General features: G+C 47.9%; 1 protein-coding gene across 1 annotated transcript in view; it reads right to left on the reverse strand.

Moving 5' to 3' along the window:
* Positions 1-24,377, reverse strand: part of LMTK3 (lemur tyrosine kinase 3) — a 39,299-nt gene extending 14,922 nt beyond the window's left edge. Inside the window, exons 1-12 of the mRNA XM_084807768.1 lie at positions 24,290-24,377; positions 20,246-20,379; positions 19,647-19,797; positions 17,360-17,436; positions 15,666-15,784; positions 14,593-14,680; positions 13,331-13,479; positions 12,804-12,888; positions 9,703-9,824; positions 8,150-8,299; positions 2,897-5,325; positions 49-419 (exon numbers count right to left, since the gene is read on the reverse strand). Of these exons, the coding sequence (XP_084663894.1) occupies positions 49-419; positions 2,897-5,325; positions 8,150-8,299; positions 9,703-9,824; positions 12,804-12,888; positions 13,331-13,479; positions 14,593-14,680; positions 15,666-15,784; positions 17,360-17,436; positions 19,647-19,797; positions 20,246-20,379; positions 24,290-24,377 (3,963 nt within the window). The remainder of the gene's footprint in view (positions 1-48; positions 420-2,896; positions 5,326-8,149; positions 8,300-9,702; positions 9,825-12,803; positions 12,889-13,330; positions 13,480-14,592; positions 14,681-15,665; positions 15,785-17,359; positions 17,437-19,646; positions 19,798-20,245; positions 20,380-24,289) is intronic.
* Positions 24,378-27,640: the final 3,263 nt, after the last annotated feature.

The raw sequence follows: 27,640 nt of genomic DNA on the forward strand, positions 1-27,640 counted from the left end.
TATGGCCCAACTTAGGAACCCTCAAACCTGGTTCTCCTCACAGCAAACCTGATCAAAGAGGTAGACGGTGACATCATCAAAGAAAGAGACCATCTTTCGCTTGCGGTCGAGCTCGGCAGCCGCCTCCTCAGCTGAGCGTGGTGACTTGAGAAGGCCACGCAAGTTGCGGGTATCATCGCTTTCGCTCACCACAATGGGGACGCCTCTCCCTCCGCCTCCAGCTAAGCCTCCTTCCTCTTCCTCTTCAGCATCCTCTTCATCCTCATCCTCTGCTGCCATGGCAGCCTCTCTCCCGCCCAGCGCTGGGCCCTCCCCCAGAGCCGCTCCTTCCCAAAACGGCCCTTTCCTTCCCCCACTGAGCGGGGGGAATGTCTGCAAGGCCAGAGGGGGGAGTGACAGAGACAAGCGGGACAACTTGGCTGGATGCAAAGGTCGGGGTCAAAGGTGAAGGTGTGGCAGGAGGCAGGAGCCAAGGTTCAGAGGTCAAGAAAAGCAAATGATAGGGAGGTATGGAGGCAAGGCATGATGGATTGGGATGAAAGAGACAGAAATAATTATTTCACCAAGAACATGCCCTTCATATTCGTGCCCAAACATATCCCTGTGTCTTTCCTCCGCCAATACCAGCCCAAACTCTAGTTTGATTACAACATTGACCTTACAGTTGACCTAGTTTGATTACAAAGATGACGTTAGAGCAGAGGGGCATAAACTAGGATCTGTGGCCCATTAGTGGTCCACGAGCGCCATTCAAGTGGTCCTTGGAAAAGTTTCAGAACAGTCGAGAATGTCTGTCCTTGGCTCCACACCCTGATAACAGAGATAGAGACCATAGTGAGCAGGGCCAGATTATCAAGCATGCTAACAAGGTCCTGTCTCAGGGCCTGTGAGTTTCATAATACGGTGCTGGTGCAGCCTACTAATCCCCCACCCCCCACTCCACAAAAAAATTGCCAGTTAAAGGCAAGACTATGGTTATTAAAACATGAATTATATATGTGCCTTGATTTGTAGAACAAAAACAATCTGTGTTAAGTGGTCCACTGAGACCCCCAGCAATTTTCAAGTGGTCCGTGGAAAAAAGCAAGTGTGAGACCCACTGCTGGATCAGATCATCTAGTCCAGTAACCCCTTTTCTACAATGCCTCCAGGAAGCCCATAAGCCAGATATGGGCAAGGTCTTCTTCTGTTTTTTTTCTGTCCAACAACTGGTATTCAGCGATGTATTGCCTCTGAACACTGGGGGCTCTTTAAGTTCTTAGGGCTTACAGCCATACGGAGACTTATCCTCGGTGCCGATGCCAGTGTTGCGAGGGCCCTTGGGCAAGCCACCCTCCGTGGGCCCCCTCCCTCAGGGAGTCCACCTTCTCACCACCACTGCCACCAGCTGCTCTTGCTCCTTGTCCTCCTTCTCGTCATCGCTCCCACTCGCTTGCTTGGCAGGCAGAGAGCCAAGGAGCAGGTAGGCAGTGGCATCTGCTGCTGCTCCTCACTCTCACCACCACTGTTGTCTGGCCCAGAGCAAGTGGCAGGTGAGCAAAAAGGCTGCAGTGATGAAGAGGAGGCGCAACTCCAGGAGGCTCTTGCCAGTGGGCCCCTGCTGGTACATGCGCCCCCAGTAAGTGCCCAACAAGGCCTACTTGTGACACCAGCCCTGCCTGTTTTCCATTTATTTATGTAGTTTCTTTTTAAAGCCATCGAAGCCAATGGCCATCAAAAGATCATGGCAGCAAATCACATAATTTAATTATGTGTAGTGTGGAAAAGGATATTGCTTGCTCTCTCCTGAATCTACTGCCTAAGAATGTCACTGTGTGATAGCCCTTGCAAGGGCTAGTTATGATGACAGGGTGGGAAAAATGGTTTCCATTCACTTTCTCCACACCATACATCATTTTATAAACCTCTACCACACCCTTCCCAAGCCTGGTGCCCTCCAGATGTGTTGGATTGCATGGCTGGGAATGACTGGAGTTGCAGTCCAGCACATCTGGAGTGCACCAGATTAGGGAAGGCTACTCTATCAGGTCATCCCTTGAGGGCGCAATCTTATGCATGTTTAGACAGAAAAAAGTCCTACAGTTTCCAGCATTCCCCAGCCAGCATGCATAGGATTGCATGCTCGGTCATCTTTTTTCCCCCTAACCACCAAATGCTTGAGCCTTTTCTCATAGGAAAGATTTTCCAACCCCTCCATCATTTTAGTTGCCCTTCTCTGCAGCTTTCCTGGCTCTACAAAATACTTTCTGACACAGGGGAACCAGAACTGCACACAGTATTCCAAATGAAGTCACACCATAGATTTATGCGGCAGCGTTAGGATACGAGCTGTTTTTGCGTATTACAGAATCCTAAAGTGAAAATCCAAAGTCACACACAGACCCTGTTCTGGACCGGAGCTCTTTTTAATCAATAACACATAAAGGTGGAAGCCGGAGGCCAGGAAATAGTCCCCAGTCTGCTGCTTGTTTCTCTCCTTCCTCCATCCATCCCCCTTACTCAGAGTGCACTGTGGTTAAGCAACTGTCACCCACATGGTTCCTCCTCCCCCATTGCTTCCCCCTGTGCCACCCCACATTTTGCTGCCCGAGGCAAAAGACAAGATGGCACCCCCACATTCCATGTACAACTGGACTGACAGTTGAATCTTATTTCAACACTGTTGACAGGAGAGAATCCCTCCTGCACCCATGCCTGCACCTGAGGGCAGCAGACAAGCTTAGGGGGCACAGAACAAGCAAGCTGTGTGACACACACAGCTCTGCCCTCCAACACCTCACTGCCCCCACCCCTCAGTTTCTGCTGCCTGAGGCAACCACCTCACTCTGATTAACGGTAGGGCCACCATGCCCACATTTGTTCTATACACATCCCCAACCACAGATGGGACCCTTACCTTTGATATCTTCACCAGCTTGATTCATTGGGACACCAGGCTCCTGCTCCTTTTTGGTCTGCTCAGGTGCTACATAACTGTCTTCCTGGGCACCTTGCAATTCTACCACAATGGGCACTGCTACACTTTGGGTCTCCATCTGGCTAGGCGTCTCCCCTTCTTTCCTTTTTTCTTCCTCTCCCTCCGGCCGCATCTCTTCAGCTTCTGCACATCCCTCTTCATGCTTGTCCTCGTCTTCCTCCGCTTTATCTTCCACACATTTTGGCCACTGGGAGTCCACTGCATTTCCACTGTGGCTTTTCTTGGCCTCCTCATCATCATCCGTCTCCTGCCCTTCCTCTGGCTCCAAGGTCCACAGCCTGAGGACAGCCTGGTTCTTCAAGGGGGCAACCGAAGAAAGCCCCAATGTCGGCATCCGCTGGCCACAAAGCAGGTTGCGGGTGACATTCTCTTGCAACGTGACCAGCAGCTGTTCCTTGCACACCTGGACCACGAAGCCTCCATCCATAGTTGTCTTCTCTATGGGCTTGTCCTCCCCATTTCCAGCAGTGTCAGTAGCTGACGCCTCCGCAATTTCCGTCTCCCCATCAGAAAAGTAGGCGGAGTCGCGGTGCGGTGTTGCCGGCCCCAAACGCCTCCCTATCTCTTCCTCTAATTCCGCCCCTTCTTCACTCACTGACAGGGTAAGATCACTCGTGGACTGAGAGATGGGCGTTGTTAGGAGTTTGCCGGAATCTTCTTCGGCCTCTAGGTCCTCCTCTTCTCCAGACGGTGGTGGCGGCGGCTCCTCTTTGAAGATAAACTCAGGCGAGAAGGTGCTCTCTGTTTCGTAGCCACTGTCACCAAATTTTTGCCCCGGAGAGGAGTAGTGGGACGCAGGGCTGCAGACATCCGAGGAACTGGTGTTGGAAGGAATGTCCAGGGAATCCACTGAATCTAGGGTTCCCCTTTGCCGGTCGGGTGCTGCTGGGGAGAGGCTGAGGGTCGCAGGGCCAGTGGAGAATCCATCAATGGCTTCTGGCAAGATTGCAATCGTCTCCTCATCGTTGCTCTCAGCCAGGGTGGACAGCGGCGGTATCTCTACAGGAACAATCACATTGCAGCAGCTAGATGGCATAGCTGGGAAGGGGGATCCGGGCGGACGGGCGCTTCCCCCGCCTCTCTGCTTCGGGTAATCTTGAAGTTCGTAGGTCTTCACAGCGGTGCCCATGAGCGGGTCGTAGAATTCTCCCCGCTCCCCACCGTCCCCATCACAGTCCCTCAGGGGGAGCATTGGACAGTCAGAGAGGGAGCCCCGCTCCACTTTCAGTGAGGAGTCATCTTCGGTGCCGTAGCTGTCACGGTGAGGGCGACGCAGCGGGGGGCCGTGGTTGCTCCAGCTGCTCACCACGTCCCCCCGAGGAATGGCACACGTGCAGCGTGCCCGAGTGCAGAGCGGACAGGGCAGGAGGTTGCGTCGCCCACCCCCGATGCTGCTGCCGCCGTCGTCAGTGCTGCTGCCAGAGCTCTGGTCCTCCATCAGCGAAGGCTCCTGTTCCCACGAGGGAGAGCCCTGGAACTCCGAAGGGTCCCCAGCCAGCGTCTCCCCAGCCCCTCGTTCTTCCATCATCTCTGCATCCCAACTACGCTGCTGGTCCTCCAGTTCGCGGTACACCGTGAGCAGGGACTCGGCTAGGAAGGCTTCACCCCCTGTGGTGGGCGTCTCGGTCAGCGATGTCTCTTGGATCTCACCATCCACGTGGAAGGGGTTACTGTCGCCACCGCTGCCCGCCAAGAAGGGGTTGGTGTTGGGCTGTTCCTGTGGCCGATAGGAGGCACCAGGGCAGTCCCAATCGGAAGGGAAGAGGGGCTGGGGTGGCGAGCCGGGGCTGGGGGCGCAGACGGGCCCATCGCCGCTGCCGTGGTCCTCCAGGCGAATGTAATACTCACTGCTGACGGAAGGGCTGCGGGCACTGATTACAGGCACGACGCTGGGTGTCTCCAGGCTGTGCCCACGCTGCACGGCCTGTTCATAGAAAGGGTTGCTGCCTGGCACAGCTAGCCCCCCATTGCTGGAGGGGTACTCAGGTGGGGCCGAGGCAGGGCCCTTCCAACGCCCCAAGCGGGCCTTCTCCCACATGTATTCAAAGTTCAGCCCCCCACTGCTTTCCGTCACCGTCAGAATGTCGTCCATGTCACCGCCGTGGAACCCATCCAGTAGTGGATAGGCAGAGATCTCTTCCGACGAACGGCGGTGGCGCGCCAAGGAAGAGGAGGCCGGCGGCGGTGAAGAGGAGCGCTTGGGCTTCAGGGCGCTCCAGCGCCACTCAAAGCTCTCCTCCGCCTGAGCGTTGGAGCGCTCGTTCAACAGGTAGCTCACCTGCAAATGCAGCTCTTCCATGGTCGGGCGATGGGAAGCCAGGAGCCAGCAGGACTGCATCACCTCATACCTGCAGCAGGGCAAGGATGGAGGAAGGATAGAGGAACAGTCGGAAAAACAGGCAGAAATAGGAGGGGAAAAAAACCAGTTGGGGAGAAATAGCCTGAAAGAATATTTAGGAGTGAGGAACAGGAACATTTAAAAAAAAAAATCAGAAAAGAGTTGCAAAAAGAAGAGCAGTTGGAAAAGGCAGCGAGGACACTACTGATCGCTCAGAGGAACAGGACAAGATAGAAAAAGAGATGCAAAATAGGGGGAGTCTGAGTACTGTAATGACAGGAACAAGCAGAACAAGCAGAAAGGAGGAGAAAGGTTAAGCAGAACAGTCAGAAAGCTGGTTGGAAGCCTTGGCAGATAGTTGGAAGAATGAGTGGACATGAAAAAGTAATACTCAGGATAAAGGAGGAATTACTGTAACATCAGAAGAGTAAAATGGGTGGAGGGGAGAAGAGCATCCAGAGGTGCAAATGATTTAGAGAGGCAGGGGAATTGTTGTGATGTAACAACATAGGAAGCTGCTTCATCCAGACCATTTAAATTCAACCGCGTGCCTTTATCTCTGTATCCATCTTGGTCGTTATTAGCTGTTTATGAACAAACAGGTCTAGCAGCTGGAACAAGCATGAACGGAATATGATTCTGCAATATTCATTCTGATGATTGTGACGAGTTATTTGACATTCTGCATTTTTGTTAATTAAAAAAATTGAAATAAAAGGATTTTTAGGAACACCAGAAGCTGCCTTATATTGAACCAGACCACTGGTCCTTCTAGTTCAGTACTGTCGACACTGATTGACTGCGGGTCTCCCGGGTTCCAGGCAGGAGTCTTTCCCGGCCTACTTGGAGATGCTGAGGAGGGGCTGAACCTGGGACCTTCCACAGGTGCTCCAACCAGAGGGCTACAGGATGTTCCACGGAATGTCGACAGTGGAGATGCAGTCGGCATCTTTCCTTTTTAAACGTCCCATGAAGAGGCACATTGCAGCGGTGGAAAGCAGACAAGGTTCGAAACAAACTTTCAAAGGAAAGGAAATGTCCCTGAAATGGCAGGGTCATCCTTGCGGAGAGTGAAAATGGTTTTGCTGCTGTTTGCCCCTTTTTATTTTTGTATAAAGAGCTAGATGAGCTCCTGTGCTTGAGTTGGATGATGGGGACCACATAGCTTCAAACAATGTATTCTTTTTTAGTACTAGTAAAACAGCAACAAAGGAATCATTAAAAAAGACACACCACGCACCCAAACTCTGAAACAGTACACCAAGGAGCCTGGACAAAAACAGAGCTATTGTGTTCCTTGGAGTGTAGTCCACAGGCACTATATCACATGCACTACCAACAGAAGAAGAAAAGATGTACAGAAGAGGAGCCAGTAAAAAGAAAGGGCACTGATAAAGACAGATTTTCTTGTAAAAAGGAAGAACTGTTAGGCAGGGAAAGAACACTTATATAAGGAGTTGCTGACTTAATGGATTTATTGTTAATTGAATTTTATTATCATTATTATCATTACTATTTGTATTATACTTTGCGAGCTGCCTTGGAGTATTTTTAGGAAAGATGTGATATTTTGTCAATAATAATAATAACAAACAACAAAAAGTTGAACAACAAAAGATAAAATGAACACAAGATAAAAAGAATGAAACATGATATTAAATTATTCTTTAAAAAACAGAGTGCCAATAAAACCGAGGCTAGTTAACCAAGGAAGGCTTGCTGGAAAAGAGCTGTTTTCATGGCTTGCCATGGCTCCTCTCAGAGAATCCTGGGAATTGTAGTTTGGTTCTGAGCATTGTCACAGAACTACAGTTCCCAGGGTTCTCAAGGGGGGAAAGGAGAACTGACTGTTAAACCACCTGGAGTCTGTGGTGAAGATGCATCCTTAGAAGAATATTAAAAACATCCAAAAGGAAATCCACAACCAATAAAAAACCCAGTTGTAGCAGCTACTGGAAAGATGGTCTGAAAATACAAAGCTGGAGGGTATGCGAATTAATTTGCAGAAGGATGGTCTGAACATACAAAGCTCAAGCGGGGGAGGGATTAATTCACAAACCACTGGTGTTAAGTTGAAGTGATTTAGGAAGAACAGGTAGAAAAGGTGAAAAGACACAACACAGCTGGAGGAAGTCCTGCCAGAATGACAGTGTAGGGAGAGAAATGGGCAGACAGTCAGAGGAACAGTTGGAGGAACACAGAGAGGGAAGAATGGAAGAAATTTAGGACAAACAAGAGCACTAAGCAGAGCGACCTTAATGCCCAGGACAACATCCCAGAGCCGGGAGACAACAACAGATGTTGATAAAGGGTGGGGGAGACCCAGGAGGAAAATATCCCAGCAGGTGGGTCCCATCCTCTTTGGATGAGGTCCTGGACAACAGAGATGCAGTGGCAGCGGTGCAGCTAGGTTGGACCTTGAGGTTACAGACCAGGGTCCCACGGCACAAGGGAGCCCCAGAAAGCGGCAGGTGCAAAAGTGAACTCCCGCTTTATATCTCTAGTCATGAGGGTGCTATGATTTAAGTGAGTCTAAAATGCAAAACTGCACATGCTTAGAGTATTTTTGTTTTTAATCAGGGTTCGCAAAACAGCTTTGTTGTTGTTGTTGTTGCTATATACCAGGAATATGTTGATGTTGTTATATGCCAGGAATAGTAGACGAGTTTTAAAGCATGGAATGGCGGTTGGAGTGGGGCGAGAGAAATGTTAGCTGCGCGCTTCACAACAGAGGTCCTACACAGGGCCATCCAAAGAGGGCTCCCCATAAGACTATGAAGTCCAGGGTCTAAGATTACCTGGCCGTACCTCTGGCGTCTGGAGGAAGGACTCACCAATAGTCAGAGTAAGGAAGCTTAAGGCGTGGCTTTGCCAGCTTCATTTGCTGCTCCTTGATGACAAAGGTCAGCACCTCCTCATCAGACAGGTGTCGGTAAGGCTGGGAACCAAATTCAAAAAGCTCCCAGATGGTTACCCCCATAGACCTGGCGAGGAAGCAAAGAAGAGAGAGATCAAGACAGGGAGAAAAGGGAGGCTCCAGCTCAGATCTGTGCACTCTAGCCAGTGGTGTAAGCGGGGCGGGGGGGGATATATCTTGCAGCAGGGCCGGACTTAGACAGAATGAGGCAGTTGCATTAGGCAGCAGATGCTGAGAGGCAGCAGCAAGGTGTTGGAGGACAGAGCTGTGTGCCAAGCAGCCTGCACTGCGCCCCCTAAGCTAGCCTGCTGCCTTTAGGTGTGTGTGTGGGGGGGTGCTGTACTATTGCCAGTCTTGAAGAAAGATTCAACTGCCGGTCCTGTGTACATGGAATGGGAGGGGGTGCCATCTGGTTCTTCACCTCAGGCAGCAAAATGTCTGGGGCCGGCCCTATCTTGTAGGTACTGTGGTCTTGCACCCTGCCACCCTTCTTTACTCTTTCTCATTCAGCCCCATAAAACAAAACCTCGGCCCAAACTACAGAGAAAACTACAGTGCTGAGCGGAAATGAAAGTACAAATTCAATGTTTTTGAAATTTGAATCTGAGATTTCAAAATTTCAAAGGTTGATTTTGAGAGGCCCTTTTTAAAAGCTATCTCGAAATACTTTTAAGAGATTATTAAATGAAACTATATGATTTATTTATTTTTATGGCTGCCCAATAATATGTTTTCTCTGGATGGCTTATAGAATTTTAAAACTATAAAATACAATATTAAAATACGGTTAGCAAAACAGTAAAATGAAGCATAAAATGGTCCTTTTCAGCCGAGGAAGAAGTAAATAATATTAATGACAATATTAATGATAATATGAGTAATAACGTAGATAACAATAAAAAGATGGATCAGAAATTAAGATGCCCAGATTGTCAAAAACACATATTAAAAAGCCTGGATGATGAAAAGTCTTCACCTGTTGCCAAAAAGACCATAAATCTGGCACCAGGCAAACCTCTCCGTGGAGACAGAGTGCCACCACTGAGAAGCCAGAGTGCCGCCACCACAGCTAGAATGCCACCACCGAGAAGGCCCTCCAAGATACTTGCCAGATTCAAAATGGTAAACCCTGGGTCCCCCTACCCCATAAAATCCCTAATGGGGCAATCCTTTTTATATTTAGCATGCCCCAGCATCCTTTTTCTGTCTAAACATGCATAGGATTTCACCCTAAACCAAAGAGCATCTGTAACTAGGAATGTTGTGGGGGGAAATCAAAATAACTAGATAGAAATAATTTTTAATATTTGCATGGCAATTCAAATTAGGAGAATTTCCTTGAGAATTTTAAAAACACGTTTGTTTCACCTATAGCCCCGTTGGAAGGTACGTCTATCTGCATTGGGATGTGACTGAGAACACAAACTGAATTTCCCCAAACATATAGGTGGGAGGATCCTTAGGACTCACCAAACATTACTCTCCTTGGTTTGATCCACAACCATGAGGTTTCCATGCATCTCATCCAACAGCTCCGGGGCAACCCAGCGCAAAGGGATCCAGAGCCGGTCCGGGGTGATGTAATAGTCTTCCTACGAAACAGAAATGAGAAATGGTGCTGGAGCAGAACAGGCATTTTTTTGGAGGGCACACGTGACAACACGGACACTCTCGTGGTGTTACGATGCCCCTATTCTCACACCAAATGACTGCCTAAGGTCCTCATTATTTGTCTCCACTTGTTGTCTGTTAAACTGCTCATAACAGTTCCATTTAAAAGAATGGAAAAATAAGGAAATTTAGTAGAATGTTTGCTCTCAGAATGGATCCGACTAGCAGAGTGCATCTTCTTCCCACTTGCACCGCCCACTCCTCTTCATCATCAACACCATGCCCTGTTCTATTTTTTATCATCTTCCTTTACTTTCTTTTTAAATTCCGCAGTTCCTTTCCCCTTTTTCTCCATTCTTCTGTTTCCTTTCTTTTTTTTTCCTTTCTGTTTTTTTAAATATTTTTTTACTCTAATACCATAACAGTAAAATTAGCAGATGTGAAAGTGATAATTGTAAATAGTTTTAATATGTAAGACAGAAAACTTAACTCACTGAAGGGAAGGGTGCGGGGAGAGAACCATGGAAAACAGAGGCTTATATTTATATGACTTGTACCATCAACTTGCAGCAGTGTGGTGTAGTGGTGAGAGTGTTGGACTGGGACTCAGGTAATCCTGGTTCTAGTCCCCACTTGGCCATAAAGCTCATTGGGTGACTTTGGGCCAGTCACTGAATCTCCACCTCACCTACCTCACAGGGTTGTTGTGAGGATAAAATGGAGAGGAGGAGGATCATGTATGCCACCTTGGGCTCCTTGGAGGAAAGGACAGGATATAATTTAACAAACAAACAAAATTGTACAATTGGGGGTGGTGAGGTTATTGGTAAAAAATAATCTCAAAAAAACTTTAAGTTAAGAAAGAAAGAAAGAAAGAAAGAAAGAAAGAAAGAAAGAATCCGATTGTACTTCTTCTAGAACAGGAATAGGCATTGTGGTGCCCATGGGCACCTTTCTTGGCACCTGCCAAGATGGCTCCAGCTGCTGCCTTCTTCAATTCCCATGAATGCCTCTGGGCTACATGCTGGGATTCAGAGACATTCTTAGGAAATTAATACGAGGGGGGGGAGGGAGAGGGAGATGTGGGAAATGAGTTGGCTGGCAGAGGAGTAGGGAGAGAAAAAGAGTTTGGCTTCTGTGAAATCAGGTCCTGTTAGTGCTGAAAACTGTGTGTTCAAAGGAGTTGTATAGTGTGTTGCAGCTTAGACCTCACCTCTGCTTTGTATACAGTCGTTTGTGCAGGTCACTGGTCCTTTATGACTAGCTACGCCTTCCATGGCAACCACTTTGTGGTGGTGCTCACAATTTCTCAAATTGTCAGACATGACTATTGGCCAAAAAGGTTACCTATCCTTATCCTAGAATAAATGCAAATCAGACTCATATAGCTGGCTGAATGGTCATGCTACCTGGGGAAGAATGATGGGAGTTGTAGTCTAACAGATCTGGAGGGCACCAGCTTGGCAAAAGCTGCTCTGCAGGGCAGTGTGCATTTGAGATGGAATCTCAACATCTGCAGAGGTTTTTGTTACCCAGTGTCTACCAGTTTGCCAGAGAAGCCTTAACCGGGTTTCAGACTGCTTATGGAAAGAGCCATTGCATGAAATAAATCCATCTTTTCCAGATAAATCCATCTTTCCCAAAGATGGGACAACTATTAGCAGGTTTGCAACCAACTGCTGGAAGTAATGAAATGCTGTCCAGGAAGAGTAAGTTATAGCAGAATGGCTCCAACTAACTGGTACTGGCAGACTGAAGTCTTGATAACAAAGGGAAGTTAGTTACAGGAAATTACAAGAACTTCCTGTTTGCAAACCAATCCAAAACGGTGGTGAAAACCCTTTCTTCCAAAAATGACTGCTGTTGCTGGGGTGTTTGGTGGCAATAGCTCAAGAGGGTTGAGATCCTACCCACATAAGGTAAAAAATATACAGATCTCAGCCCAGTAGAGTTTTGTATTCGTCACATCTTTTGAAGACTTCATGAATCAAGAATAACAAGAGTTCCCTCTCACCCCCTTCCTTGGCCAGTAGAGAAAATCTCTGAAAGACTCAGTAGTTGCATTGATAATTACATCTTTGTAAACTCTCTTCTAGCAGCATGTAGCTGCATTTTGTGTGGATTAATCAACACTTTCCTTTGACCCTCTCACTGAGAACATCCTCCAGCAAACAAGTTTCTAGCCCTCATGGCTGTGGAGAACAGCCTGAAAACATATGGTCAGTGTCTGGTGGCATCAGACAAGAAGATAGCAGGGCAACATCAAGCAGACCATAAGCACTTTCTTGTAAAATGTTGTGGCATAGGACTTCCAGGGTTTGGTGTTCTGCAGTCATCTGACAGTTGCTGCTTCCCAAAAAACACCTTTCCCTAATGGCCATACTCTTGCTTCTCTCTGTCCAAACCCTGCCCAACAGTACTAAATTCTCTGAATGCTTTGTCTTGAAAACAGAATAAACAGGCAAACACAGGCCGATCCCTTTCCTTTGCATAATGTCATCCTGGCTGCAGAATATGGGTAACATTTGGGTAGAAGCTGGAACAGAGTAAACACACACAATCCCATTCCTAGAGCCAACAAACACGGGTCTTGTGGTGTAGTGCCAGCTTCAGGGTTCGGAGGACCCCTGGGCAACACGCCTTCCATGGGCCCCTCCCTCAGTGAGCCTACCTGCTCACCGCCACTGTCGCCATCCGCTCTTTCTCATCCAGCTTGCCAGGAAGAGAGCCAGGGAGCAAATAGGCGGAGGCATCCGCTGCTCCTCCTCCTCGCCACCACCAATTGTCCAGGCCAGAGTGAGAGGCGGGTGGACAAGCGCATTGCAACACCGACAAAGAGGAGCAAGTCTAGGAGACTCTTGTCGGTGGGCCCCTAGGGTGCGGGTCCTCAGCAAGTGCCCAACCATGCCTACCCTTGATGCCAGCCCTGACCTCGCGGTACGGCTTGCTCCATCTCATACCTTGTAGTTGTTGTGCGACAGCCCATAGTCTCCGACCCGCACCGTGAGGTCAGAGGTCAGCAAGCAGTTCCGAAGTGCCAGATCACTGTGGAAGGGATAACAATGCCTTAGTGTCACTTGAAGATGGGGGCGGGGTGGGGGTACGGAGTGAGCAGTCCCTTTCTTCACCAGCTTTCCTTATTACAACCATCTCAGTGAACATACCAAGGAAGAATGGGTAACAGGCTTCTTTTTGTTATGTATTTTTAGATTTATTTTTATTCCATTCTTCCTCCAAGTTAGCGCTTCTCAGATGTGCAGGACCATACCTCCTTCTAGCACAGAGATGGGGAAAAAAGAGGTGATATCAGGGGACGCAGCCACACAGTTCTGCACCTCTCTTTTAAGCCATCAGAATCCACTTTCATCATGGAGACCCCTAGAGTTCTGGATCTTAAACCCCCCTGAGCTTTTTGTTTTACACACAGGTCCACATTTCCTTTCTGAAGAACACAAGAATTATGATGGTCCCCAGACCCTGTCCCTACCTATGGATGTAGTTGTTTTTATGCAAGTGCAGTACTCCCAGTGTGATCTCATAGGCCATGCGTTGTAGTGTGCTGAGGTCACGGGTCAGCAGGTCAGGGGTCATCCCATCTGATTTGCGTTGAGCTCGAAGGTAACGCTTCAGATCTCCCTGGAGGGACACAATGAAATTAGCAAAGCTATGCAAGGTTTTGTGTAGATTCAAGAAAATTGTCCAGAATTTAAATGTCTACATAAAGGAGAAAGAGGAAGAAGAAGCATTCATTTCCTAGTCTTACTCTGTCCATGCTTCCAACCCTTACTCTGAATTGGCTTCATGAAAATGCCACGTAACTGAATTTGGTTATGTGATGACACCACAATGCCCATTCAGAAGAATGGCAACAAGCATTGGCTTCACTCTGAATCTCTCTTACATAGACACAAAGTAGAAAAGGAATCTAACATTCTAATTGTTGTGTCGGGTAATATGAAATCAAAATTTTCAATCTCAAAAGTCAACATTTTTATTTTGCACACACGTATTCAAAATTGGGATCTGAAGGCGAGTTGTTTCCACACAGACCTGAAATCTGGATTTGGAAATGAGATTTCCCCAAACAAATTCCAAAAATCTGTTTTAGGAGTTCAGGGATGTTTGCAACCAGGCTCAATATCAAGGTTTTGAGGCAAGAGATTTCTAGATACAAACACGATCTTAGATCTTTAGGAAGAAGGGGTGAATCACTGCCATGTTTTACATTAGAAATTGACATTTCAAGAAATATCTACACCCAGCCAACTATCTGGGAAAGGATAGGACAGGATAGGATAGGGTGCCTATGTGTCCTGCTTTAGAGGGGACAGTTCGCTGTTTGAAGGTGTCCTCTATTGTAGGCATATCCAGTCCAAGTCTGGCATAAACAACCATAAGAAGGGAGAATGGGGGAACGGGGGCTTGAAGTTGCCCATCAACATTTAGCTACACCTGGACAATAGACTGAGCAGCCACACAGGTCACCTGGTCACTAGGGTGAGGTGTATTGTATTCCTAGTTAAATTATATTTGTTATTGCTAAATTTGCATCTGACCCAATAAATTAGCACACCCAAATTTTATGCAAATTGGTCTCTTCTTGTTTTGGGTAATGTGTAAGGGGCCACCCTAGTCAGGGAAGCAGGATGTTCAACAGGGGATTCCTCTTCCACACACAAATGTAAAATTTGAACATCTGAGTGAGACTGGTTTTCCCACCCAAATTCATCTTTGCTTTTATTTACTCACCAGCTGGCAAAATTCCATGATAAGCAAGAAGGGGATGGTCTCCGTGCACAGGCCAAGGCATTGCAATATGTTTGGATGCTGGAGGCTTCTTGAGGGCAAGGGGTGGATGGACAGAGGTACAGAAAGAGGAAGAAAAAGGAGGGTTTGGCACAATTCATCACAAAGAGGGGGCACTGGCCTCAGTCAAGGCTTCCTTTTTCAAACCATCAGTCAGTGTGTCCCTCAACCACATTTTAGCCTTTGTGCCATCCAGGACTCCCATAAGCCTCTTTACCAATGACAACCTCCCCAAATCCTATCAACATGCAATAGAGGAGAGTATTAGCCCTGCTTCCCTACTCCCTGTCCTTAAAAAAAACCCTGGCTGAACAAATGTTCTAACACATGGGAGAAGAAGGGAAGTATACAAACTCTGAGGAAGAAAGACACAGAACACAAATAAATAAAATGAAAAGATCAAAAATAGCTAGACACTCAAACAGAAGTATGGAGCTAACTTGCCTGGCTGCTTCATTTCTGCTCCCCACCACCACTTAAATATTGCTGGATGACCAGTTTGATTTTCTACCAACAAACAGACAAAATCTCAGCAGCCAACAGATTTTAGGTGCTTCCAGACAGAGGGCTCCTTGCACTACCAATCAAAAGCCATTGTGCAGCTCTTCTGACCTTCCCTCATTAATGTGTGTTCTGTGTGTGTGCGTGCGAGCGTGTGTGGGAGGCTTTTTTTTTTTGTGGAAAGAAAAAATGTGGCAGGAAAATATGGTGGATTACAAATGGAAGACAATGATGACTGGACCTCCCCTCCCCACCCCCCTGCCACCCACCCTGGTAAAATTTTGTGACTGAGGCAGGGTGATTACAGAATAAAAGCTTTGTCTGGAAGCACCAACTGGTACACAGTGAAAAAAGTACTTTCCAAGGTTATGATGTAGAAAATTAGAGCAATCCATGATTTGGGATCCCTCATTTGGCACTGCCGCAGCCACCTCTGATACAGGGGCAGCTGTTTATATAAGGATCCCTTGCCCCACAGGGTTTTGGGGGTCATTTCAGTTTCTCTGGCTCCTTACCGATAGGGCTGGGCCTCTGATAGGAATTTCCTCTGCTCCAGGGGCCCAGCATTCACCCGTAGCTCCTTCACTACCACCTGTGCAGGGGTGAAGTCCGAGAATATTTCACCCAGAATTACCTATGAAACAGGGGAAAAAAGGAGACCACTATGAAAACTTGAGGCCAGGTTACGGCTATACAGAGTGTATCACACCAGTTCTTAAAAGAGCTGCACTGACTGCTAGTTCATTTTCAGGCACAATTCAAAGGGCTGGTGATCTATAACGCCCTAAACAGCTTGGTTGTTTAGGGGAAGGGCCATAGCTCAGAGTGGCAGAGCACCTGCTTTGTGTGGAGAAGGTCCCAGGTTTAACCCCTCCCTGTATCTCCAAGTAGGGCTGGGAAAGATTCCTGCCTGAAACCCTGAAGAGCCGCTGCCAGTCACTGTCAACAAGACTGAGGGATATGGACCCATGGCTCAGTATAACGCCGGCTCCTGTGGTTTCGGGGTGCCTCAGTGATTGCCTTTTCCTTCTTCAGGGGCAATCTGAAAGAGTGTCTTCTTGGCTCTAGGTTGTTCCTGACTCACTTAGGTTTAATAAACTCAGGTACTTTTGAGAATCTCTTTCTCCCTTGCCTTCTCCTTCCACCCAATATAAGCCTTGTTCCTAGAGCACCCCCACAGCATCCTAGGAAGCAGACAGAACCTTCAAGCATGGCTTCCTAGGATGCTCCAGGGACATAGAATCATAGAATAGTCGGGTTGGAAGGGGCCTTCAAGGCCACCGAGTCCAACCCCCTGCTCAATGCAGGAATCCAAGTCAGAGCATCCCTGACAGGTGGCTGTCCAGCCTCGTCTTGAACGCCTCCAGTGTGGGAGAGCCCACTACCTCCCTGGGGAATTGGTTCCATTGTCGTATTGCTCTAACAGTCAGGACGTTTCTCCTGACACTCTAGGAACAGAGCTTCCATGGCAGAAACCATACAGCCTGTGCCTGGAGTGATCCCCCCTGCCCTTTTCTGACAGTGGCAGGTGTTGGGGGCTGCGAGACAAGGCTGGGGGGGGGCTGCCCTTTTTGTACCCATGTTCTACCACATGAGCCTGCCCAAACTTTGTGCTCATCTTTGGAGGCGCCTTGCTGTGCACATACATACACCTCCACCACATGCTGAAATTAGGCAGGTGTTGACTAAAGAGAGGGCCTTCTCAATCATGACACCTTAACTGTCGAAAGTCCCCCCCCCCCCAGCTTGCCAGGCATCAGTTCTGATGTCATTTTGGTTCCAGCCAAATACCTTTTTATTTGGTATTTGAGGGGTATTATCTGCAAGCTGTCTCTAGGTTTTGTTTTATTCATTCCACTGAATGTTGTGGTTTGTTTCCAACTGCTGTTTTTTGCTGCTTTATCTATTTTATTGTTATTGTTTTATTGTTGTTTTAGTTTTCACGTGTACTCAGGAGGGCGTTTTATTACTCTGTGGTTGCCAGCCGCTGTGGGTGTTTTATTGAAGGGCAGCATCAAACTTCTTTCGATAAATAATAATTAAAAATTAACATACCATGATGGCTCTCCAGATTTCTTGTGTTACACCCACAGCCACACCACTTATGAGGTAAAACCAGCTCTCTTGTGGGAAAGAAGCTTGGATCCCATTACCCAAAACGCATCCTTGATTAGCTCCCACAACATTATCTGAAGAAGGTCTCACTCACCTTCCCAAACCAGCCATTTCCAATCTCCTGCAGATAACTGAGGTGCTGTCTGCTGAGTCCCAGGTGTTTCACCAAATCTGAAAGAGGGAAATCAAGGACATGACACATGGCCCAAAGGCTGAGCATTAACCTCCCACCATGATCCTCCCCCATGCCTCAAAGCTATTGGACAAAAGTGTGTTGTGAGATAAGCTACAGAGGTTTAAGAAGTCCTGGAAGGCAAGATTCTTACAGCATGTTCTCAGTATAGCATGTTTCCAAGGGACCCTGGGAACTCTAGGGTTTTTTTACTATCCAGGAAAGTGTTCTCAGCACACACTTGAAACCAGAATTCCAAGGTTCTTTGGGGGAAGTCACTGCAGTTAGATGATTTGAAAATGGTTGTGTGAATGTGCCCCTTGAAATGAGAGTAGGACAGGATGGTTTGAGCTAAAGCAAAAGTGAATTGGAGACAGGACTCCTAGGTTCTCCAAGAATGGAACTTCATGGTCTGAAACGAAGTTGAGGTCGATGTGGGGCCAAAATTGCTGCATTATCCAATGGACAATGAGGGAAACTTGCATCAGCAGAAATATGAAGACTGTAGCTGGAGACCAGACAGGGGTCAGCCTCACGAGACATGAAACAGCATAGAGGAGAAACAGCAGGTGCCATATCAGACGGAAAGCACAGAGAAAGAAAAACAGTGGCTAGAAGAGGAAGACAGAGGTCCGGTTCACACATAACGAAAACCCACTGTGTGTCAGGAGCGCCCTAGCAGCCTCTTTCAGTAGACTCCAATAGCCAACTCAAGACACAGACGAAAGGATTCTTTTCAAGGCTTTAATCCTTTTACAACTTAATGACTCTTTCAGATGCTAATCACCAGCGACTAAGCAAGGAACAGCAGAGTAGCCTATGCTCTGAGTAGGCAGTTGATCCCCGTTTGAAGGAGAGTCACTTGAAGACCCTGAACTTATGGGCTAGGGAGAGATCCTCCCTCTTTCCCTTGGGTCCACGGGAGGCGGCCGTTGCTTGCGCGCCAAACAGGCGCTACACCTCCTTTCCATGCTCTCCATAGCTCATTGCTCCCTGCGTCTGCGTCGAGCGTCTAGCAAGCCCCGTTCCCGCACTTTCTCACTGCTAGTATCACTATCTATCTCAGGAATGCCGGGAGGAGGAATCTCTGCCAGCTGCTGTGCCTGTGAGGGATGAGCTGGCTCCTCTCCCACGGATTGCTGATCCTCCTCAGAATCAGAACTGCTCTGGGGTTCTATCGGCTCAGTTTCCACCCTGACACTGTGGGTGAATTTCCCAGGGGATGTGTCATCCCAGCGGCAGCCACCGTTTTGAATATTTGAGCTGCAGCAGGGGTGTGCCATAGCTTGCCATTAACGCAAACATGGTGAGGGTGGGTTGCTGAGGTGGTTGACAAGCCACCCAGAACCCATGGGCTGTTTTAGGGTTGTGGGTGGCTTGTCAACCACCCCAACAACCCACCCTTGCTGGATTTGCACATAACAGCTATGGCATGCCCCCACCTTGGCTCAAATATGAAAAATGGCAACTGCTGACACAATAAGAACCCTCACAGGGAAACTTACCCATGGTAGTTTCTCGATATATGCGAACCCAGTCAATGACTGAGTTTGTATGATCATGGAGAGGGTACCACCTCCACCACCACCACCACCACCTCTACCCACGCATGCTGGTCATGTGCCGGGAGATTTGCATAATTACGCTTGCCAGCACAGCTTGTTGTGTCATGTGAACCTGGCCGGGGTGGCTTGTTGCCGTGGGTGGCTTGTTACCCATGGCAACAAGCCACCTTGGCCGCATTTGCACGACATGACAAGCTGCGCTGCCAGGGGTAATTATGCTAATCCCCCTGGCCTGCAACCGGCACGCGTGGTGGGCACAGGAAATCGGCTACCGTGGCTTATTTCCCCTCTGTGATTATGTGAACTGGAATAAGAATAAATCACAGATGGGGCAGGGCACAGAGATAGCAAAATCCTCAAGTGACACTGAAATCCTCAAGGCCTTACTGGCATTTCATTCAAAAATGGAGCTGTTTTTCTACTATAACTTCCCATGAAAAGTATATAGCGTTTTCACCACAGAGATGCCAAGCCCTAGAGCGATGCTGCTATACAACCACAGACAATTACAACAAGTGACTTCTGTCACTCTGATCTTTTGCTCTCTCTATGAAGCAAGGCCGGTGTGGAAGACATTAAGGATGAAGAGCAAGATAATCACCTCCTGCCCCCACCTCGCCTCCCTGCCCCCCCAGGTCTCTTACCTGTTTTGGGCATCTGTTGGTCGGAGGATGGAAGCGAGACCTCAGAGAGAGGCAGAATGTAGACATCTGGAATAGACTGAGAGGAGGATGTCTCCTCTGCGGGTGGTGTGTACTCTCCAGAATATTCTTCTCCGTCAGGGTTCTCAAATTCCTGCCAGATGGGCAGAGGTGAGTGTAAGGATAATCAATAAAGGAAAGGCCTGAAGAATCTTAATGGAAGTCTGAGGGCATTTCTACATGTTTTGACATTATGCCCCAATCTGCTGTCTGAGGTAGCAGCCTCACTACTACCTCATGGCCTTGCCACCCCTGAGTGTAGAAAACAACAGGCATGCCTTTAAATCAGCCTTCCCCAACTTGGAGCCCTTCAGATGTGTCCAACACATCTGGAGGGTGCCAGGTTGGGGAAGCCTGATTTACATCAATGTCAAGCTTGGCAACTACAAGTCGCAACCCAGGATGCTGTTAAGTTTAGCTTTATTTAATAAACAGAATCAAAACCACACCTCCTTCCAGTGCACAGGAAAGCACAGAAACACTACGCAGTCTTTTTCAGAAAACACATCACGCCCACCTCATATCCCCACAACCTGGCTCACCTTGAACCCCACATCGCCACGCTTGCAGCACAGACAAGTGAGGAGGAGGAAGATAAAGGCAAGCAACCCTGAGCAGGAAATCAGGACCACAGCGTAGGGAGGGGCCAGGGGTGCCCGGCCCTGGGATAAACCATCTGGAGGGAAGACAAGAGAGAGAGGAAGATGAGACAAGTATTCCAAAACAGCGCTTATCGTGAGTACCTTTGTTGGTCTATTAAGGCGGGGGGGGGGAATCCAAAAGCCTGAGTAAGGTAATACCTTTATTAAAAAGGTAAAGGTGTCCCCAACCAGTCGTGTCCAACTCTAGGGTGTGGTGCTCATCTCCATTTCTAAGCTGAAGAGCCAGCGCTGTCCGAAGACGCTTCCGTGGTCATGTGGCCGGCATGACTGAACACCGAGGTGCACGGAATGCTGTTACCTTTCCTGCCAAAGCGGTGCCTATTTATCTACTTGCAATTTCTTGCTTTCGAACTGCTAGGTTGGCAGGAGCTGGGACTGAAGACGGGAGTTCACTCCATCACGTGGCACTCGGGTCTCGAACTGCTGTCCTGCCGACATTGCGGTCTGCAGTTCAGCGTCTTAACCACTAAGCCGCCACCGCCGCCCATAATACCTTTATTAGGACTGACTAAAATATCCCAAAGTAGTCAGCAAGGTTTCACGGTTTCCAGAACTCTTCAGTGGGTTGAGACACAGCTGATGCTAGGTGATGCAGGACAGATGTCAAGGGGGCGGCAGAGAATGAGTTTTTCACCCCCAAGATATAAATGAGGCCTTTGGGTTTTCAACACTTACATGCCTGTTCAGCACATGAACCATTCTCCAGTCATCTATCCCTCTACAAATCATCTTCCATCTGTAGTTCCACACATTTCTATCACTATACAAAGATATCTCCTTCCATCCATTGCCATAAACATTTCCCCACGTTCCCTCCAACTGCATAAAGGTTTTCTGTTATCTGTCTCCTACACACCAACATACCTCCCATTCTCTCTTTCTCCACATACACAGTTCTCCCTCCGCACATTCCCTCCATCTACCAATTCAGGGTTGGCATCAGGTGCCAAGTTAAGTATCACCACCTGTCTCCACTGCTGCCTGCTGCCTGCCCCCCCGCCCCCATAAGCTTACCAAACCAGGCAGCAGCCTCAACCATCTTTATTATCCCAGAATTCTGCTGGGTCCCAACATACAACCAGAGGCATTCTGGGGTATTAAAGATGGAGGCTGCTACAGCAGCTACTGCACACTGTGCTTCTTATGAGAGGACCAAGCAAGTTTTAAAATGGATATATATTTTAAAGGGACAAGGGTGTTAGCCCTAGTAGGCCCTCTAAGGCTCGTGTGCCCCGGCATTTGCTCCACTATGCACAGTGCTCGTGACAGGCTTGCACCAATGGACACTTTTCATTTACGCACTTTTTATTCTTTGAATTGTCCCACACAATGCTCCATGCATCGTATCCTGGCCTCTCACCAGTCCAACTGCCAAATGCCTTAAATGCAGCGCTCCAACTTGGACCTGCGTAGATGAGATTTTCTGATCTTGACTAAACGGTGCATATCTACACTATGAACATATATATGTTTTATAACTCTTTAACTGTCATGACTCTCCCCGCACACCCCAAAGAGGATCCTGGGAACTGTATTTTCATGAGGGCATTGAGAGTTCTAGCCCCACCCTCCCAAAAACTACAGTTATGTAGGAAGGGGAAATGCCTGTTTACATCTGCAGTTACAGGGTGTCCTGTTTTACAGAGGACAGTCCTTGATTTGAAGGTGAGAGAAGGTGGGCCTTGAAGTTGGCTGTCACCAGTTAGCACCCAGACAGCAGACTGAGCAAGCACACGGGTCACTTGGTCACAGTCTTCCCCGCTAGGGTGAGGTGCATTGTATTTCTTTCTAAATTATAGTCATTATTTCTGAATTGGCATCTTTACCTATACATTATCCCATGCACATTATATGCAAAGCTGTGTCCTCTTTTTTACTAATGTGTTTCTTCTTTTTTGGCCATGTGTAAATGGCCACCCTAGTTTGATGTGCCCTTTGTCCTCAAATTGTGCACATGGCTACTTTTCTAGAGGTCAGAGCCAATGCCATTATATTCCCTTGGAATACCTTTAGGATTATTACAGTGGAGAGTTCCATTACACACCGAGGAAATCCACCTGGATTTTCCAGGAAAAATCTTAGAATCTTAGGCTTACTGTAGCATTCGTAAGAGGCCAGTGGTCCCCCTTTTTGCTGGTGAAGTAGAAGGAAATGCCACATACCCAAACCCATCATGTAATTATGATTAGCCCAGGCCTGCGTAACCTTAAAAAAAAAAAATCCTTATTTCCCTATGGAAAAGAAGGCAGGGCCAAAAAGTTCCAAGGTCTGCTAGCACTCAGCCCGGGACTGTGACATCAGAGTAGGCAAGCCAGTGGCAGTTAGAGCAACACTACTACACGTGCAGGCTGCATTATGACATCACAGCATGTATAGAAAGAAAGATGGAAGAGCAGGGAGGAAGATAGCTTTGATTTTTAATTAGTGCAAGACTTTCCAGTTGCGAGAACAGCTGGGATAACAAGGTCCTTTAATCCCTAGCAGGGGAACAAGACTCATTAGGTACCTTGTCAAGAATAGGCTTGACTTTGTCTAATCCAGGGGAGGGGAAGACTGACCTCATGGCCTGTTTGACAGGATCCTTCCAATCCAACAATGCTTCAGAATTCACCATGGACAACTAACGTTTGTGTACCATAGAAAATAAGAGCCCTGCTGGATCAGACCAAAAGTCCATCTAATACTCCAATAGCATCCCTTTCTGCAGAGTAGCCAGCCAGTTGCTTCCGGGAAACCCACAAGCAATACTCCCCACTCCTAACCTCAGGCATGTACACACATACACACACACACACTCACACACACACCCCATATGAAGAAGGTCTTTATTGCCCTCATTTTACAGATGAGTAGCTGAGCCTGATAAATGTTGATTTGCTCAAAGTTGCTCAGGACGTTCACAGTGGAGTTGTGGGTTGAACCCATTTCACAGCCACCTCCAATACCACATCCAGTGGATGGGCTCTTGTTGCTTATTCTCACCCATATGTTCCCACCAACACATATCCATCCATCCATCCATCCATCCATCCATCCACCCACCCCTACACCTAATCATCCATTCCTCCCACAAACACACCTTCCTATCTCTTTCAGGCTATTTTCTCAACCATCATCCATCCATCCATCCTTCTCCCCTTACTGTCATGAAGACCTCCACCATCTTCTCCATCCTCGACACACTGACTTTTTCAGCACCCTGCCAGTCCGCATGCACACACCTCCATGAACCCCACAGCTCCCAGGTGCCAGTGTGAGGAGCGCATCCAAATCGAGTCACGCCAGTCTCCCCAGATGGCTGTCAGACCAAAGCTGGCTTCACGCTAAATACTCTGGAAGCAATGGACCTACCAAGCTTAGACCTCACGCCCACCTGACACACTCATGCTCCTTGTTTTCTTCACAGCCAAATATTAAGCCGAGATCTCTGTTATTATCATCCTCCAATCATGGACTGCCCCACCACCATGTATAAAAACATCTCTCCACCCTCCACAATAACTTCTATTCTTGCTCCCCCCTGGGCCCCTTCAGGTTTTCTTCATTCCCAATGCCAAGGGGAGGGTCTGAGGACGGTGGGGGGAACATACACCAGCAAATGCCACTGCTGGTTTATGCATCTGATGAAAACCCAGCAATAATTAATTTCCTCTGTATAGGAATCCTTCCTTCCCTTGAGAATGGAATTTATATCCCAGACACCACTACCAATCTCTCATCTAGGAACAAACCCCCTGTCTGTCACCGTACCCACTTTTCCACACAAAGGGGGTGGTGGTGATGGTGTCAGGTTAGGACAGGTAACCCATCACACAAACAGGTGGTCACAGATAGTGGAGCGGGAGGCAAATGAGAGGATCCAGAGAGATGGGCTGGCTACTGTCATGGATGGACAGGAGCCCTCGTAACCCTGCCAAGACTCACCATTTTCCGAAGGCGCTGCCAATGCTTTCTCAGGGTTGAAATACGACATGGACGCAGCCAGGAGGAGGAAGGGGCCTTGTCTTAGCATCTTAGGGGGAGTCAGGAATCATGGATCAGGAAGGAGGGGAGGGAGGCGGGAAGAGGTCTCAAGACGCAGGTGCAGTTGGGGCGGGGGGCAGAAATCAGCCGCCCAGCAAAGCAAGGAAAAGGAGATGCACTGTGGGCATCAGTCATCAGAAATGATGGAATGGAGAAGAAGACGCCAGGAACAATGGTACCCAACCAATCTCGTCGCCCGTATCCTTAAGACGATGTGCGACCGCTTGGCTAGCTGCTACCTGGATCTCACCCTCAGACATCTTCTCTCATTGCCCGAGGAATGCGAGGAGGTGAAACATAAAATAAACGGGGTGGGGGGGGAGGATATCAAAGGTGGCTGAAGGGAACTGGAAACAAGGGGGGGGGAGATTGTAACAATAGGTGATCTCACATGGGGGAGGGAATGGAAGGAAGCAGATGTGTGGGGAAGAGGGAGAGGGGTGGGGAAGAGGTAAGGAGAGAACCTAAAAACCCAATTGAAAAAGGAAGGAAGGAGAGAAAAAAAGGGGGGAAGAGAGAAATGAGGGGGGAAAGGAGGTTGGGTGTTTTTTTCCCCCCCACCAGATCCTTGCTCTCTGGGTAGCAGAGAAATTGATGGAGATAAGAGCCCTCCCATCCAACCCAGGTTGTTGATTGGACAATGAGCATGTCGCTTAGGCTAAAGGGAGGAGGATGCAGGAATAGATGGAGGGGGGTGTTGTCACCATGGAGACCTGCTCCTGGGTAGCAGCAGCAACAGCAGCAGCAGTAGGGAGCGCAGAAGCGAGAAGGTGAGGACCAGGAAAGGATGGACATATTAAAAGAGTGCTTCAGGACAGACAGCAGAGCTGCAGAAAGGGTATTGAGCATGTTGCATAGGAATGGTGCTACACACTCAGATTCGGGACGCTTCCAGACGGACAGCTCTTCGCACTACCCATCAAAAGACATGGTGCAGCTATTTTGCCCTTCCCTCCTGAACGCGTGCGTGCGGGTGTGTGTGTGTGTGTGTTTGTGTGTGTGTGTTTGTGTTTTTCTGGGACGAAAAAAGACGGAAGAGCCGGTTGGGAAAACATGGGGAGGTTACAAAAGGAGGACAACGATGTCTGGACTCCCGTAAAACTCCGTAAATGAGACAGGGTAATAGTGTGATAAAATCTTGTTTGGAAACATCCCCTGTGCCAAATGAAACAAACATATATGCATAAACAGAGTCTCTCTCTCTCTCTCTCCCACACACACACACACACACACACACTCACAATACTTCATGCCGGCAGAAATAGTCTCACACATAGATGCAAAGTGTGATTTTATCTATTTACATATTTTATTTACAATATTTGCATGCCGCTTTTTAACTGTAACACAGTTGACAATAACAATAAAACAATTAAATATAATATCAGTTAAAACAACAATGAATTTAAAACTAAAATCAGTAATTGGGAAAGAAAAGGAAAAAGGAAAACAGCCAATAAAACAGTGGAACTTTGTCAACACTCCAAAATGGTCAGGTAAAATCAATCGGAAAAGGCACAATGAAAGAAACAGGTCTTGACTCCTCTCTGGAAGGAAGAGAAGGAGCATGCAAGCATGACCTCAGAGTGGACAGAAGGCATATTCCACAGCTTAGGAACCACCAATGAAAAGGCCCTGCTCTGTGGACCCAACACTGAATGTTGTATGTCACACAGAGTCTCTTTCACAGTGTCACCCAGACACTTTGCCTCATGCATATCAGAAAGAGCATCCTTCTTCAACCTGGCTCCCCGCCCCCAGATGTGTTGGACTGCAACTCCCAACATTCCCAGGCAGCATGGCCATTGGGCATTTCAGTCCAACACATCTGGGTGGTGCCAGATTGGGGAAGGCTGAGAAAGAGCCTCAGATTTGGACCAGAGGTCAGAGGTGTTCAAACATCCCATGCACATACCTTCAATGAATGGGGGGGGGGATTGAGACCACTAGCCACACCCCTGATGATGATGACGCACCCACTGGCCACACCCCCTGGCAGCCATGCATTCGGCAATACTGCGAAAAGAGGACCACGCTCATGACATACAGGTTTTTGCGCATGGAGCTCTTCCATGAGAGCAGGAACCCTGACCAATCAGTGGGAATCCTAGTTTCAGGAATGTGGCCAGCTGAAACATAGGTGTCAAAGGACAGGGCTGGCAGGCACAACAGTACTCTCCACATTCAATGCTGGAGTGGGGGCTCTTTCACACTAACACTGAATGCATGGCTGCCAGGGGTGTGGCCAGTGGAAGCATCTCCAGTGGGGATGTGACTAGTAGGTGTGATTCCTACATCTCCCTGACATGTTCACTGAAGGAAGGCATGTGGGTTGTCTGAATGCCCCTTTATTCTGATACACTTTCTGGTATGCATGAGATAGTGACCTGATTAGGGAAAATAAGCCGCTGTAGCTTATTTTCCCTTCCCCGCATGTGCCAGTTGCAAGCCGCCTAATAAGCATCATTACCCTCACCAGACATGGGTTGCTGTGACATCCGAACCTGTCCAGGCTGGATGGCTAGGGTGGTTTCCAAATCTGGTGAAGGTAATTATGCTAATTAGGCCGATTGCAGCTGGCACACACAGGGAGGGAAAATAAGCAACCATGGCTTATTTCCCCTCTGTGATCGTGTAAATCTGCTCAGTGGGGCTGTTCACACAACGTGCTAACCCACACTCAATGGTTGAGTTTGGGTTGTTTTAAACCGTGGGTTGTTTGTTGAATTGTGGGTTAGTGTATTGTCTCAGTGCAGCCAGGGTGGCTTGTTAACCATTAAATGTGGCTTATTTTCTCAAGCAAGCCACCTTGAGAACCCATGGTTTGTTGTTTGGTTGTTCAGGGTGGTTAACAAGCCACACTGTGAAAAATGTGCTACATTCAGATAACATGCTAACCCATGGTTCAACAAACAACCCACGGTTCAAAACAACCCACACTCAACCACTGAGTGTGGGTCAGCGTGTTGTCTGAACAGCCACAGTGTGTTTGGGTGACACTGTGAAAGAAGATTGAACAAACATTCCATCATGAAAACATTCAAAGTGATTTATCAACACATGCTGTTTTCAGTGAAATAGTGTGACAGAGCACATGAAAACTCACTGAGGCCGTAATTACATGTCATACTTTAAACTAGTTTGAAACTAGATTAACTGTCTTGGCTTCCCTCCATGAACCCCGAACATTTAAATTCTCTGATAATGCCAAGAATTTGCTCTTTGGAATCTCTAGCCACCTTATGGAACTAC

Source organism: Heloderma suspectum, chromosome 6 (assembly GCF_057233095.1).
Source record: "Heloderma suspectum isolate Gila_16-S chromosome 6, 16-S_ref, whole genome shotgun sequence".
NCBI classification, from domain to species: domain Eukaryota; kingdom Metazoa; phylum Chordata; class Lepidosauria; order Squamata; family Helodermatidae; genus Heloderma; species Heloderma suspectum.